Source organism: Pygoscelis adeliae, unplaced genomic scaffold, assembly GCF_000699105.1.
Source record: "Pygoscelis adeliae isolate BGI_AS28 unplaced genomic scaffold, ASM69910v1 Scaffold62, whole genome shotgun sequence".
In the NCBI taxonomy this organism is placed as follows: domain Eukaryota; kingdom Metazoa; phylum Chordata; class Aves; order Sphenisciformes; family Spheniscidae; genus Pygoscelis; species Pygoscelis adeliae.
The window spans coordinates 2,538,134-2,550,028 of NW_008824401.1; the positions used below are offsets into that span (position 1 = coordinate 2,538,134).

General features: G+C 41.6%; 1 protein-coding gene across 1 annotated transcript in view; it reads left to right on the forward strand.

Annotated features, from left to right (window-relative positions):
• WTIP (Wilms tumor 1 interacting protein) overlaps positions 1-11,895 on the forward strand; it is a 92,286-nt gene that overhangs the window by 76,760 nt on the left and 3,631 nt on the right. The window contains exons 5-7 of the mRNA XM_009320316.1: positions 6,796-6,858; positions 9,358-9,488; positions 10,597-10,648. Of these exons, the coding sequence (XP_009318591.1) occupies positions 6,796-6,858; positions 9,358-9,488; positions 10,597-10,648 (246 nt within the window). The remainder of the gene's footprint in view (positions 1-6,795; positions 6,859-9,357; positions 9,489-10,596; positions 10,649-11,895) is intronic.

Consider the following 11,895-nt stretch of genomic DNA (forward strand, 5'->3'; position numbering starts at 1 on the left):
TCAAATACTGCCACTGAAAACAAAGGCAAACAGATTATAGCGTGTTACTGTAATCGGTGCATGAGGGAGTGAAGTTCATGTTGTTACTTGTGCGTGTCTCGGTCCAGCCCCTCCCTGCCAAAAAAATTTGAATACTTTCCTTCCTTAGTTTTTCCTAAGTATGTAGTATGCCAGTGGTCCTGGTTTTATTTTATAAACAAATTTGACAGTAATGATGATTAATTGGGGTATTCTGAATTGAAGTGTTGCATCAAACCTACACATGGGCTTAAAATTCAAATTTCAAAATATTTAGGGATAGTCAACTATTGATTGGCCTCTGCACTTTGGACTTTAATGTGAATGAGCATGAAGAGTGTGTAGAGCTGGCAGTTTGGGTTCACCTCTCATTGAAACACAATACTGTAGTGCTGTATCCTGTATCAAGAAGTTACAAGTCCATTGAAGCTGGTGGCAGAAATTCCATTGACTTCAGGAGGGTCTGGATTTTCTCCCAGGAATTTATCCCAGAGGACAAATTTTTAAAGCTAGGGCCCATATAAAAATGTTGGCACCAAGGCTGAGAAACTAAGGGTGAATGCTGTAAACACTGCATGGCATGGCAAACTGCAGGTCTGCTAATTGAAGAAAATTGGTGTTTTGAAATGGGAGACCAAGTGGAGTCCGGAAAAATCTCTCAAGTTTATAAAAGAGCAATACACAGGCAGTACCTAGACCCAGGTGATAATGTAGATACACATTGACATTTCATCACGTTATGTTTGAGTAAGGTCTGTATTCACTAAAAGGATGCTCAGCATTTCCTGAATAGGGTTATGAATTGTTAAATGGGTCCCAGGAATCACTCTCAGGGCCATGACAAAATAGACAAGGAAAGACAAAGGTGGGTATTTTTCTGAGATGTATCACTATGGACTAGCTTTTGCAACTACCCTGTACTTTAGATTTGCTAGCGGAATGTTTTGAAGAGTGTGTTACAAAGTCCGGTTGGTTTCATGCCAGATAGTCACTCCCCTATTTCCTCTTGAGATGGTGATCCAAAAAGTCAGATTATCCCATTTTGCTTAATATTACATTGAAAAGTAAATTACAATAACTGAAGCACACTTAAAAAGAACTAGAGCTCTTTCTAATTATGTGTGACTCCTGCCAAACACTTGTAAGCAGACAGCATTAATTTTTTTCTATGGGAGAGTTAGAAAAAAAACATGTGAGAAAGTGCTGTGTTTCCACTTCTGTAGTAAACGTTGGTATTAGTTGCTGTTATGTTTTGAATTGAAATCTTTCAACAACTGTTTTGAATAAAATCCAGATACTTTTTTTCCAGGAAGATATGTTCTAATGTAGACAGTTTCTTTTGCAGTGTACATAATAGATGGTAGCAATGACAATAAATACAGCAAGAGTACAGCCCACAGCAAGAGTATAGGGCTGTGCAATATGAAGTGCTGTACAATGTGAATCAAGTTAATAGATTTTGGGCTGTATGATATGATGCAGAGTTAAAGTTGTTGCTTCAGGCTTTTTTCCTTGATCATTGTCACTGCAGAGCTTCCACGGGAGGTTGTTTAAGGAAGATCTAGGTAAGAAAATCATTATTGGCTCTTAATTAATCAGACAGAAAGTAGCCTTGGTGAGTGCTCACACATGGGTCTCTGTAGGCTCTCTAGGAAGTAAATGGCTGTTCCCTTTTCGGAGGCAATAAAATGCCTGACTGCTAAGGCAAAGTTAGCTACCAGCTGAATTCTTGATTTTTGGCAGAGTTTTGTGCATGACCAGACCAACTGTTGCCTCTGTGCAGAACACGAAGTCCCTCCTTGCCCTACCCATGTCCTTCAAACATAACAAAGTGGAAATGCAGAAGCAAGAAGATAAGCTGCTGCGGTAGTGTTTCCTCACTGGCAGCAAGACAGGGTGAACCAACAGGTTATATGAAAGGGTTTCAGCGAAATGAAGAGTGAAGTTCTGGACTATTTTCCTTTAGTTTAATCTCAGCCACCTGCCATGAGGCTCCCCTATCTTTGAGCCTGAGAAGGCCCCACTTTGTTCAGTTCAGTTTAATCGCTGCATTTAAATGTGTGTAAAAAAACAACAACAAAACCCCATCTGCATGAAACCAAATTTGATATTCTCTGCCTCTCTTAACGTGATCCCATGAATTTCTTGCATTGTTGTATCCCATGTACTAAGGGTCCCATGCAGAGAGCAAACAATAAAGCAGCTAGAAGACAGATGCTCTGCTAATGGGAAACCAAGGAGAAGAGAGCCTGTGAGGGATTACAAGCAGCCTGGGGTTGGAATACATTATTAGCATAGCACCCAATTCAGAAATTAGTTTTCAGAATTAAATGCCTGAAGCATTTTGGCAAAAACTCTGATCATCCCTCTCAAAAGCCCTTAAAGCATAAAAGAGGAGGAATCTCAAGTCTAGGCTGAGCAATCACATTTGGTGACTGCAGTGCTGTAACAGTGAATTGTTATTTTTATAGCTTCATACCATTACCGGGGCAGCAACTGCCACACCTACTGAAATGTAATCCACTCGATCTGCTTGCACAAACCTTTAGCAGGTTTTGAACATCCTCATCAAAGAAGAAAATGGGCCTGAATGAGATTCCAGGGTCTGTTTCCAGGAGGAAGGTTTTGTTTTGTTGAGTGCATAACAGCAGGGAAGTGCATCAGCCTCTCCTTGGGCACGGTTAGGCATGCGAAGGAGAAGAAGTGACATGTCTTTTCAAAGATCTGACATTGCCTAAGGTAGAAAGGTCCTGAAGCCTTTTTCAGGCATGCTATTTTCTGAATGTTTTTGCTTTTGAAAGTCACGATGAGAACATCAAACTTTAAAAGGCCCTGGGTAGACAACCAAGATTGCTTACAGGACTGAGGGCAGACAAGAGAAATTGTTTCTCATAGTACTTGGTGGGATTATCCTCCATGCATAATTGTTCATTATATGCTCAAAATTCATTGTTAATTTCTTTTGGATATATTGCAAATTAGACAGAAGAGTTATAAACCCCAAGTTTATCACAGGAGGACACTAACAGGCCTAAATATTCAGGACAGAAGGGGACTTGTTTTCCTCTTACATTGAAACAAAGACTCTTGGACAGAATCATTGATTATCAAATGGGCAAAAAAAATCTCCAAAGTATAGTAGACAGCAAAGAAAAGAAAAGTTCAGCCAGCCAAGTCTTTGACTTTTTTTTACTCTTCTATTCTAACATAATTAATATATTTCTCAAGGCTTATTTAGTTTCCAGAGTTTTACTTTATGTAAGTATCATTGGGGAGCTTGATTACAAAGTCTTGATTCATGCACATAAAGTGAGATTTTATTATCCTGGGAGAGAAGTCAAGGACAAGGTAAATATGGGAGAAAACAGTTGGGACCAAACTAAGAAATCAGGAAGAATAATATACCAGCTCTTCAACATGCGCTTGTTTTCTTTGCGTCCTGGTAACTAGCATCTTATTTCTAAGTCACAGAAGTGAAAGTAAAGGGTAACACTTCATTTTCAGCTTTGAATTTCAGAGCTGTTCTTTTTATAACAACTTCTTTCAATGTTTTTATATATGCTTAATGGGCATCTATAATGGATATTTGGGAAAGTTCAAAATTACGCTTATTTGTCCTGGGTACAGACTGTCTGTAGATTTCTGAACGTTTCTGTCTAGTTTGAGATTGGTCTGCATTTTTACATCATCTTACTGGTCTGCCAACAAAATATTTAAAAGAAAAAAGACCTGGCACATATGAAATCCTTATAGAGTAAGGCTAGAATTGAGCCCAGTACTGCTTATATCCCGAATGAAATTGTATGTATAAAATACCACGTGTACAGGAAGCATAGCTGTGATTTGGCTTCTCCACTACAGTCTTGCCTATCAGCCTGTATTACTTCACTGTTTCACCTCAATCTGTTTTTCATATCTCCAGATTGTGAGGGAGGGCTGATGTGCGCAAAAGCTCTTTTTCCCCCTCCAACTATGTCAGTAATAAGAGACTACAAGTCTGTAGAGCATAACCTCCTCTTCTCTTGCAGTTACCTAGTTCACAAGCTCTGGGGGACCAGTACTTCTTCCATCCAGCCATGCTGGGAACTCACCATCAGGGAAGCTCTTGGGTGTGCTGAGAGATAATAAAGAGGCCGTCCTGCCTTGTTTGCAGTCTGGTGCAAGTCACAACTTCTCTCTCGTTGCACACACAAGATTTGTGAAGGTTAATAATAATCAAGTGCTTCAAAGACAGAGGTTGCCAATTTTAATTAGTATTTTAAGACTTTGTTTGTAAGCTCTGCTTCTAAAATTGAAAACTTAGCACAACAACTCTGTTTGAACTCTCCAAGTTAAGAACAAACACTGCAAAGCAGAAGTTGACAGGTGAGCTACAAAAATGTAGAGAAAATAATTTATTGTTTACCTTTAAACAGCGGTGTCCACAGTACTACCATCATGTAGAAAACAATGCTGCTGGGATCAGAGGCTGTTACTCTTTTCCAGTCCAAATAGATTTAAAGCACAAGCAGAGCTGAATCCAAAACCCTGATAGCACTGAATCAGGTCTCCAGTTTGTCTGGGACCAATACTGTGATCAGAAAAGAGAAGAGTGTAGTGGTAAAGGACAGCTCCCTGAGTCCAGGAAATTTTATCACTGCTATTAGACTTACTGCCATTTTGCAAAGTCTTCTTAATTGGGTAATCCAGTTCTGGATGTGTTTGAGAAAAAATAATTCTCTTGTTAAAAACAAATCATGGTTTTAATTTAATAGGGTTAGTCATATAAAGAGTGATTTTGTGTCAGCAAAACCTTTCTTTCTGACAAACAGTGTAATTTATAACAATCTAGTTAGCAGTAAATGACATTGATCTGACCACTATGCCATTCTGTTCCTGGGGAATAATGTTCCTTCTTAATCAATAGCTGGGTAAAATGCTCCTTTGCATTTCTTATCAAATGACAGCCAGATGGTACTAGTAAATTCATTCCAGCAGGATTTTAGAATTAGCTGGGTTTGTGCTATTGTTAATCCTGTGCTGTCTGTGCCACTAGGACCTACCCACCTGTTTCCAGTAACCCTCGAGTTCGCAACCTTAGGAAATAGTCTAGCCAGACAGTTACTCAGATACAGTGCAGCCAAGAAGCATCCCAAGCAGTGAGGCCTTTTTTCTGCGTCAGTAAGAAAAAGAAAAAAGCAAAAAAACAGTATCTTGCAGAAATAGCCAGCTAGGACTACCTGCCTCTGTATTTGTTCCTCAACACCCTGGTCTCTTTTGATGATATTTCAAAGTTTCTTAAGATTGCATGAGCTGTGTTCCTTAGTGCGTAGTAAATTTGGAGCTGTGACAGCTGCCATACCATCATTTACTGACTTTCTGGGCCCGTCAAAGTGTCTGCGAGACCTTTTACTTCATAATCACTTTGTTGCATAGCGACAAAATTTTGTCTCCAACCTATTGATCTGAAATAACATGTAATCCCCTCATACCAATAAAAAGGAAAACATATGGCAGCTCTAGGCTGGGAACCACTGGCTTTTGAAGTGAGGGGACAGTTAATCCCCACTAAATCAAGGGGGGAATGGAGCAAGCTGTAAGCTTTGTTGGGCTGAGGCTCTGAGGATGCATTAGATGCCTGAGCCAATTAACCGGTGCTCTGGGAGAAGAGTCCAGCTTATGCTCATCCTCCCCATTCCCTGTCTTTTATCTTGTGCAACTAAAGTACATTTCAGGTGAGCTTTGCTACAGCCTTAATTGCTGAAATAAGCATCACTGTGCAATACCATACAAATAACTGAGCACCCCTTCCCTCCTGCAGGAAAGAGTGCACACAGCACTTTGCTTATATGGGACTGCAGTGGGTGAGGGTAAAGTTCAGCCGCTGCAAATACCAGTTTCAAAATTACATGGCTGGAGTTCTTCAGGCAAATGCCTCTTGCCTGTAGGGTAGTTGTTTGGTAGGTCAGTCGTCTGGCCTGATAACCTTGATATTTTTTGTATACCTCTAAACACAGGGCTAAAGACAGACTTTGGCATCTGAACAGAAACACTCAGGCAGGGAACACAGAGCTTTGGTCCCAAGTGGGCAAAGTATCTCCCTGCTGCCATGCCCCTGGCACCGAACCTGGGAGGGCTCTGCCACCAGGCCTGCCCAGCCTTCCTGTTTCCCACGGCAGGCTGGAGCATGGGCTGACGGTTGGGGTTTGTATCATCTTTCTGAGGTACCTTACTGTTGCCCACATTGTGCAGGGACCCCAAGCTCCTGCAAACGGACTTTTAGATTCTTCCCTGGATAAAATGCTTGGTATCAAAGAGGCAGCTAAATTCTCCTTGGGCCTGTCTTCATTTTTCTAGCCTGCATATAGCACTGAGTGAAATGTAGGTCCAAAATCTGAGGTCAGTAAGCATCGGTCACTGATTTGAGTAGGAGTCGGGAGGTAGGTCCTATGTTATTTACTTCCCCAACAACAACAACCAAAAAAGTGAATTCAAGCTAGTTCCAGCACACCAAATGCAAACTCGCCAAATAGGCTTCAAAAATAAAAATCAAACTTAAAATAATAGTTACATTAGAAATCTCAATGGAAATGTTGCAGTGGATCAGAAGGCCAAGCTGGTATCTGAGCATGCTGCAAGAGCAGAGCGAAGGCTTCTGAGTCACTGTCTCCCAAACCTATTGTAGTTTGCTATCATACACAGCACAGGCTGGAAAATAGCGCAGTGTTCACTTAAAAGGTACTTCTGCAGCTAGAGGAGTGGCTACTAATAATCCTTTCTTTTCTTTTATTTGAACAGTATTCAGGTTTTCAGCAAACAGCGGATAAATGCTTTGTTTGTGGACACCTCATAATGGAAATGGTAAGGGACCTAAATTCCTAACTGTGGGGTAGCTTGCTTTTCACATACTGTGGGTAGTGTGCTGTGAGTCATTGTGCTTTTTCCCTAGTCACACTATCGTTGTGTCTTCACTGCTGACAAGGTAATTTTTGAAACTGAGGCAGTAAATAAACAAAAATACCTTCATGCTCTATTACTGTTAGGTACAGTAAGTTGGGCTTCTTTTCTATCTGAGATCATGGGAGGCTGTTGTTCTGCCACATGCCAGTTTAAGAAAAAAAGATAAATAGAATTTTAATACTAAAGGGGGAAAATACAGCACAGCTTTGTATGAGAACATGGTAAAGGAAAAACAGAGGCTGTGCTCTGTGAGACAGTAGAATAGCAAGAGCTCTGTCAAGTGGATGGAATCTGGGCTAGAGAGGAGAGGGACATTATCAATAGTCCTGAGATTTGTTGCCTGCTCTGTGACTTGCTTTATTTACCTTCTGCCACTTGCTCCACATCAGTTAAAATGCATTCTTGCCACTGGGATTTGTAGGGAGCCAGTAGTCCCTAACTCCCTAGCCAGAGTTACTTTTATAATAAAAAAAATCAAAGGGCTATGGGTTGGGCCAGATACTACTAGCATAATTTCAGTGGGTGAAAGTAGGAAGAATTTAGTCTGTTCTTCCTAAGCAGAAGTTCCCAAACAAAATGAAGTGGCTTGCACATTGAAGAAGTGCAGATCACGTAGCATAGCTATTTTCCTCTTGCTTTAAAATGTGTATGAACCTCAGTATGCCTAATAGAAGTAGCTATTGCGTTGCAAACACGGAGGTTCAGTAGGAGCTGGAACGGGGACTTCACTAATGAGGATTCTGGCTCATATCCTGGCACCACTGGTTGGACAAGGATATTGTTCGTTTTAGCCCAAGAGCAAATTTCTAGAGTTGTGTCATGCTGGGAGGGGGAGGGGTATCCTGACTTGCATGCTTTGAGCTGGCCCTTAATTGCAGAATCCCAGGCAAGAGTCCATAATATCTCATTGGTGAAGCTCAGTAGCTGGAAGCTTGGCAGGTGCTTGTCTGCCTTTCTCCCATCAGCAAGTGTGCTCTGACAAAAGGAAACAGCTCTGGGAGCTCCAGGAATTAAGCAGTCTTATTTGGCTAATTCCTTCGTGTTCCTCCCTGGGAGCGCACATACAACAAACATGCCTGCACAGTAGTGGTGCCCATGTACAGCTAAGGAGCAGAGAGCTGCATCCCCACAGGCCTGGGCACAACTGAAACTGTTCAAGGCTGAAAGTGCAGCTGAATTAGGAGTTGCTCTGTGCAAAGGGGTGGCTGCACAACTACGCCAGGCTAACAGCGTGTGTTACGTAGCTGCCTAGATAGCAACACACACAGAGATGAGTTGTTTCTGGCTAGGAACAGGCTTGCAAACCAAATGGAGTCTGATGCCACTCACTGAACGGAGAGCTATAGGGCTTCATTAGAGGCAAAAAAAAGGTTAAATTAAATTGACTTTGTGCATTTTTCCTATGCGCCACTTCTTATTTCCTGTCGATTTGATGATCTTTATTCATAGAATCATCTACAGGGCCATGACAGCTTGGCCTGTGGAGATTTTTCATCTCCAGCTTATTAGCAGCTCCAAACTGAGCACTGCTGCTAGCAGCTACTTTTTGAAATTACTTTCCAAAGGTATTTCTTACACCTGAAATGTATGCAATTGGTGCTGTAACCTGTTGAGAGCTGCCTGAAGATGACACCATGTCTCACTCTTCCCAGAGGCTTGTTCATGGGCTTGGTGCATGCTCCTTGATGTCCCAGTGCCACACTGGGCGTTACATACAAGGGCAGCAGGAGGGAGGGGATCTGTTCTGTAGTAGTGTAGCTGAGACTGCATCAGGCCTTTTCCTTGAAACCTTTAAAATGCAATAGGGAAGGTCAGAATGGGAAAAGACTGGGCAGGTGGATGGATCTGTATCCAAACACATGGATACAGATGGATTTTAACAGAAACCGATGGGCCCCTATGACTGAGTGATAACCAGTCAGTAACTGTGGTGGATTAGGATCCTTAATTAATAAAGGGACACCTATTTATTTGCTTGTTTTGTTATTTTACTTTTTAAGTTTGAGTAATGACTGGTTTGGATTCTGTCTGTCACAGCCTGTTAAGTTTTGTGAATTAACTCTGTATCCCAGTAACTTGTATTTGGCTGCAAGAGATTTTCCAAGAAGTGGTCTCTGAAGCCGATTCTAATTTCTGTAGGCAGTATTGGCCCTGCAGAGCTAAGACTGATAGGCGTTAGCCTGATTTTCACAGTCCTCTCTCTTTATTGGGAGCCTACTGAAACCCACTGAAATAAGCAAGTTCATTGTTTTAAAAGGCCCCTTGCTGACATATCTGCAGAGTGGTAATTTCATCCTGAAGTGCTTTTCTCACTGTCATTATTAAGAATCAGACACAGCAGTATATAGGGGGGATCTCATGTAATCATGCATCCACTTATTTTGCTGTTTGCCTCTTAAGATCTTACAGGCCCTTGGAAAGTCATACCATCCTGGCTGCTTCCGCTGCGTGGTGTGTAACGAGTGTCTGGATGGAGTCCCCTTCACTGTAGATGTGGAGAACAATATTTACTGTGTCAAAGACTACCATACGTAAGTACACAAATCCATTGCATGCTTGGAAATATTACAGTAGTTAAATTATTGGTATAGTTATAAGCCTTGTAGTAGATAAAAAGGGTCATTCCTGTTTGCTCAGATGTCCCTCAAGCGCTGCTCTCACATGTTGCATTTGTAAAGTATTTTAAAGTTATATTAAAGGTCACTTCATGGGCCCAGTGTGGCATACAGTGGCCAGGTAAGGTTGAAAATCAAGTTGTGTTAGAGGATGTACTTCTCTCGTGGCTGTTTTTCTACTTTCAGGAGTTTCCATACTAATTAGATCAGGCTAATGCTGCAAGCGATGGTAGGTTCTGCTGGCTGTTTCTAAGAGTCGAGGTTCTGGTAGGAAGAACCTGTTACACTCTGGCGAATGTAAGTTAGGTTAACCTAGACTAGACAGTAGATATGTAATTAGCAGCTAGTGTTAGAATGATTTTAGCCACACCTGACAAAAAGTTTTGTGGTTTACGTGATTGCTTTTGGACTCCTTTCTGCTCCCGCTCAAAGGCAACGTGAATGCTCTTAGCTCCAGTCAACCAATAACTCAGCTTATGGAGCAAGAGTAAATCACTCTGAACTCAACCCTATTGGTACCAAGTTGACTGTGTTACAAGGATAGAGTGAATGTTGGCCCAGTGATTGTCATAAAATGCAGCTGTGGATAAGACAACCAGTTGATGTATTTGGTTTAAGTAGATCGTAGCCATGATCAGCCCCTCTCCTATTTAGCATGGTTATGTCTTCCTGATGTCAGATGATGACAGTCCCCAAGTCAGGAGCTGCTTTGCAGTCAAAGCAGCGAGTCTCTGAAAAAAACTTGAATGACTTTATGAGTAAAGGAAGGTAAGAGAAAGGGCATACGTGGGAAGAGGGCTGTATTCACTATGCCTAGAGGTCAGGAAACCCTAAGCAATAAAGCTGGGGAGATCAGCCTCTTCGAAATCTCCTTTTCCCTGAATATCATCAAACATTTAGAGGTGTTTCAAATGCTGTGAATCTACATTTTACTAAAAATAAGGCATGGTTAAAATAGCTCTCTTGGTTCTACTTTTTGAAGAAGCTTTAAATGTGATTTGAACACTTTCTTCTTGCACCCTAGGGTTTTTGCACCAAAATGCGCTTCCTGTAACCAGCCGATCCTACCAGCACAGGTACATGTTAACATGCACTGACTCTTCAGAGAAAACAGCTGTTGGCATATGAACACTTTCTAAAAATACATTAGATGCTTTTCCTCCCTCTTCCAGAATCTATACTATGTCAGATACTAAATTAAATACAGTTCAGTAGTAATGTCACTCCCAAACATTCCCAGAGGTTGTAATAGTCATACCACTTATGCAGCATAGTAGTTTGTATCTTTAGGGTGCTTTCCAGGTCTTAATTATGCTGTTATAAATCTCATTTAATTGAAAGCCCTGACTGGGGCTCCAAGAACAACCCAAGTAGTAAAGCCCTGTTTATTTTTAGAATCTCCCATTAGCTCAAGTAGCAATTTTCCTTGTCTGCTATGTTTGCATTTCTGATGTGGATCTGTTAAGATGCCCAAACTTGAAAAGACCTCCGAGAATTACCCTGACTCTGTGAAAAAGCTACACAGTCTGTCATCCTGGGATGCAATGTAATGAAAAGTGCTTAAAGGGGTGGAAAAGGCAGCAGAAAAGTTGGCTAAAAGGGAAACCAGGTGAATGACCTGCTTGCAACCTCAGCCTATCCTGACAGTATAGTTAGCACGATAAGACTTCTGCATTAAGACATCTCTTTTCTGCCTGCCCTCATACTCTGGTGGTGGCAGGACCCTTTGAGTTCCCATTGCTGAGGTCACTGATGAGCTCACTTGTAAGCAAGGGCCCCAGCGCCTCCCTCCTTTTCCTCATCATGTTTACAGAGCCAGAGTTTGTATCCTGTAAGCTGCTGTGCCCCAGTAAAGCCTCTGGCTAAAGCCTCTCAGCATGCCCACCTCCATCACTCTGCACGTTACTACTCTATTTGTCATTATTATTTCTGTTAAACAGCCAGGTCTCACCTAATTAAAAACCGTATAAAGGCTGAGACAGAACTGCTTGTCCTGGTGATGGGATGTGAGGAGAAAACCCCTATGTAAATTTCAACGGATTTGCGTCTTTTGAAATAACTTAAAAAAAAAAAAAAAAAAAGGGGGAAAAAAAAAGCAGTCCTACTGCTGACTCATCTGATGGCTAGCGGATAGACTCCGTGTTCTTTCCCATGGGAGGTTTCTTCGGTTAGTTCAAGTCTAGCAGTGCAGGTACTAACTTGCCTACAGCTGCTCTCAGACATAGTCTACGTCATATCTGATGCTCTAACCACTCCTGGAACTGGAAATGATGCAAGGCAACAAATTTAATGAGCTCTGTCTTCAGAGTAGATCAGGGAAAGA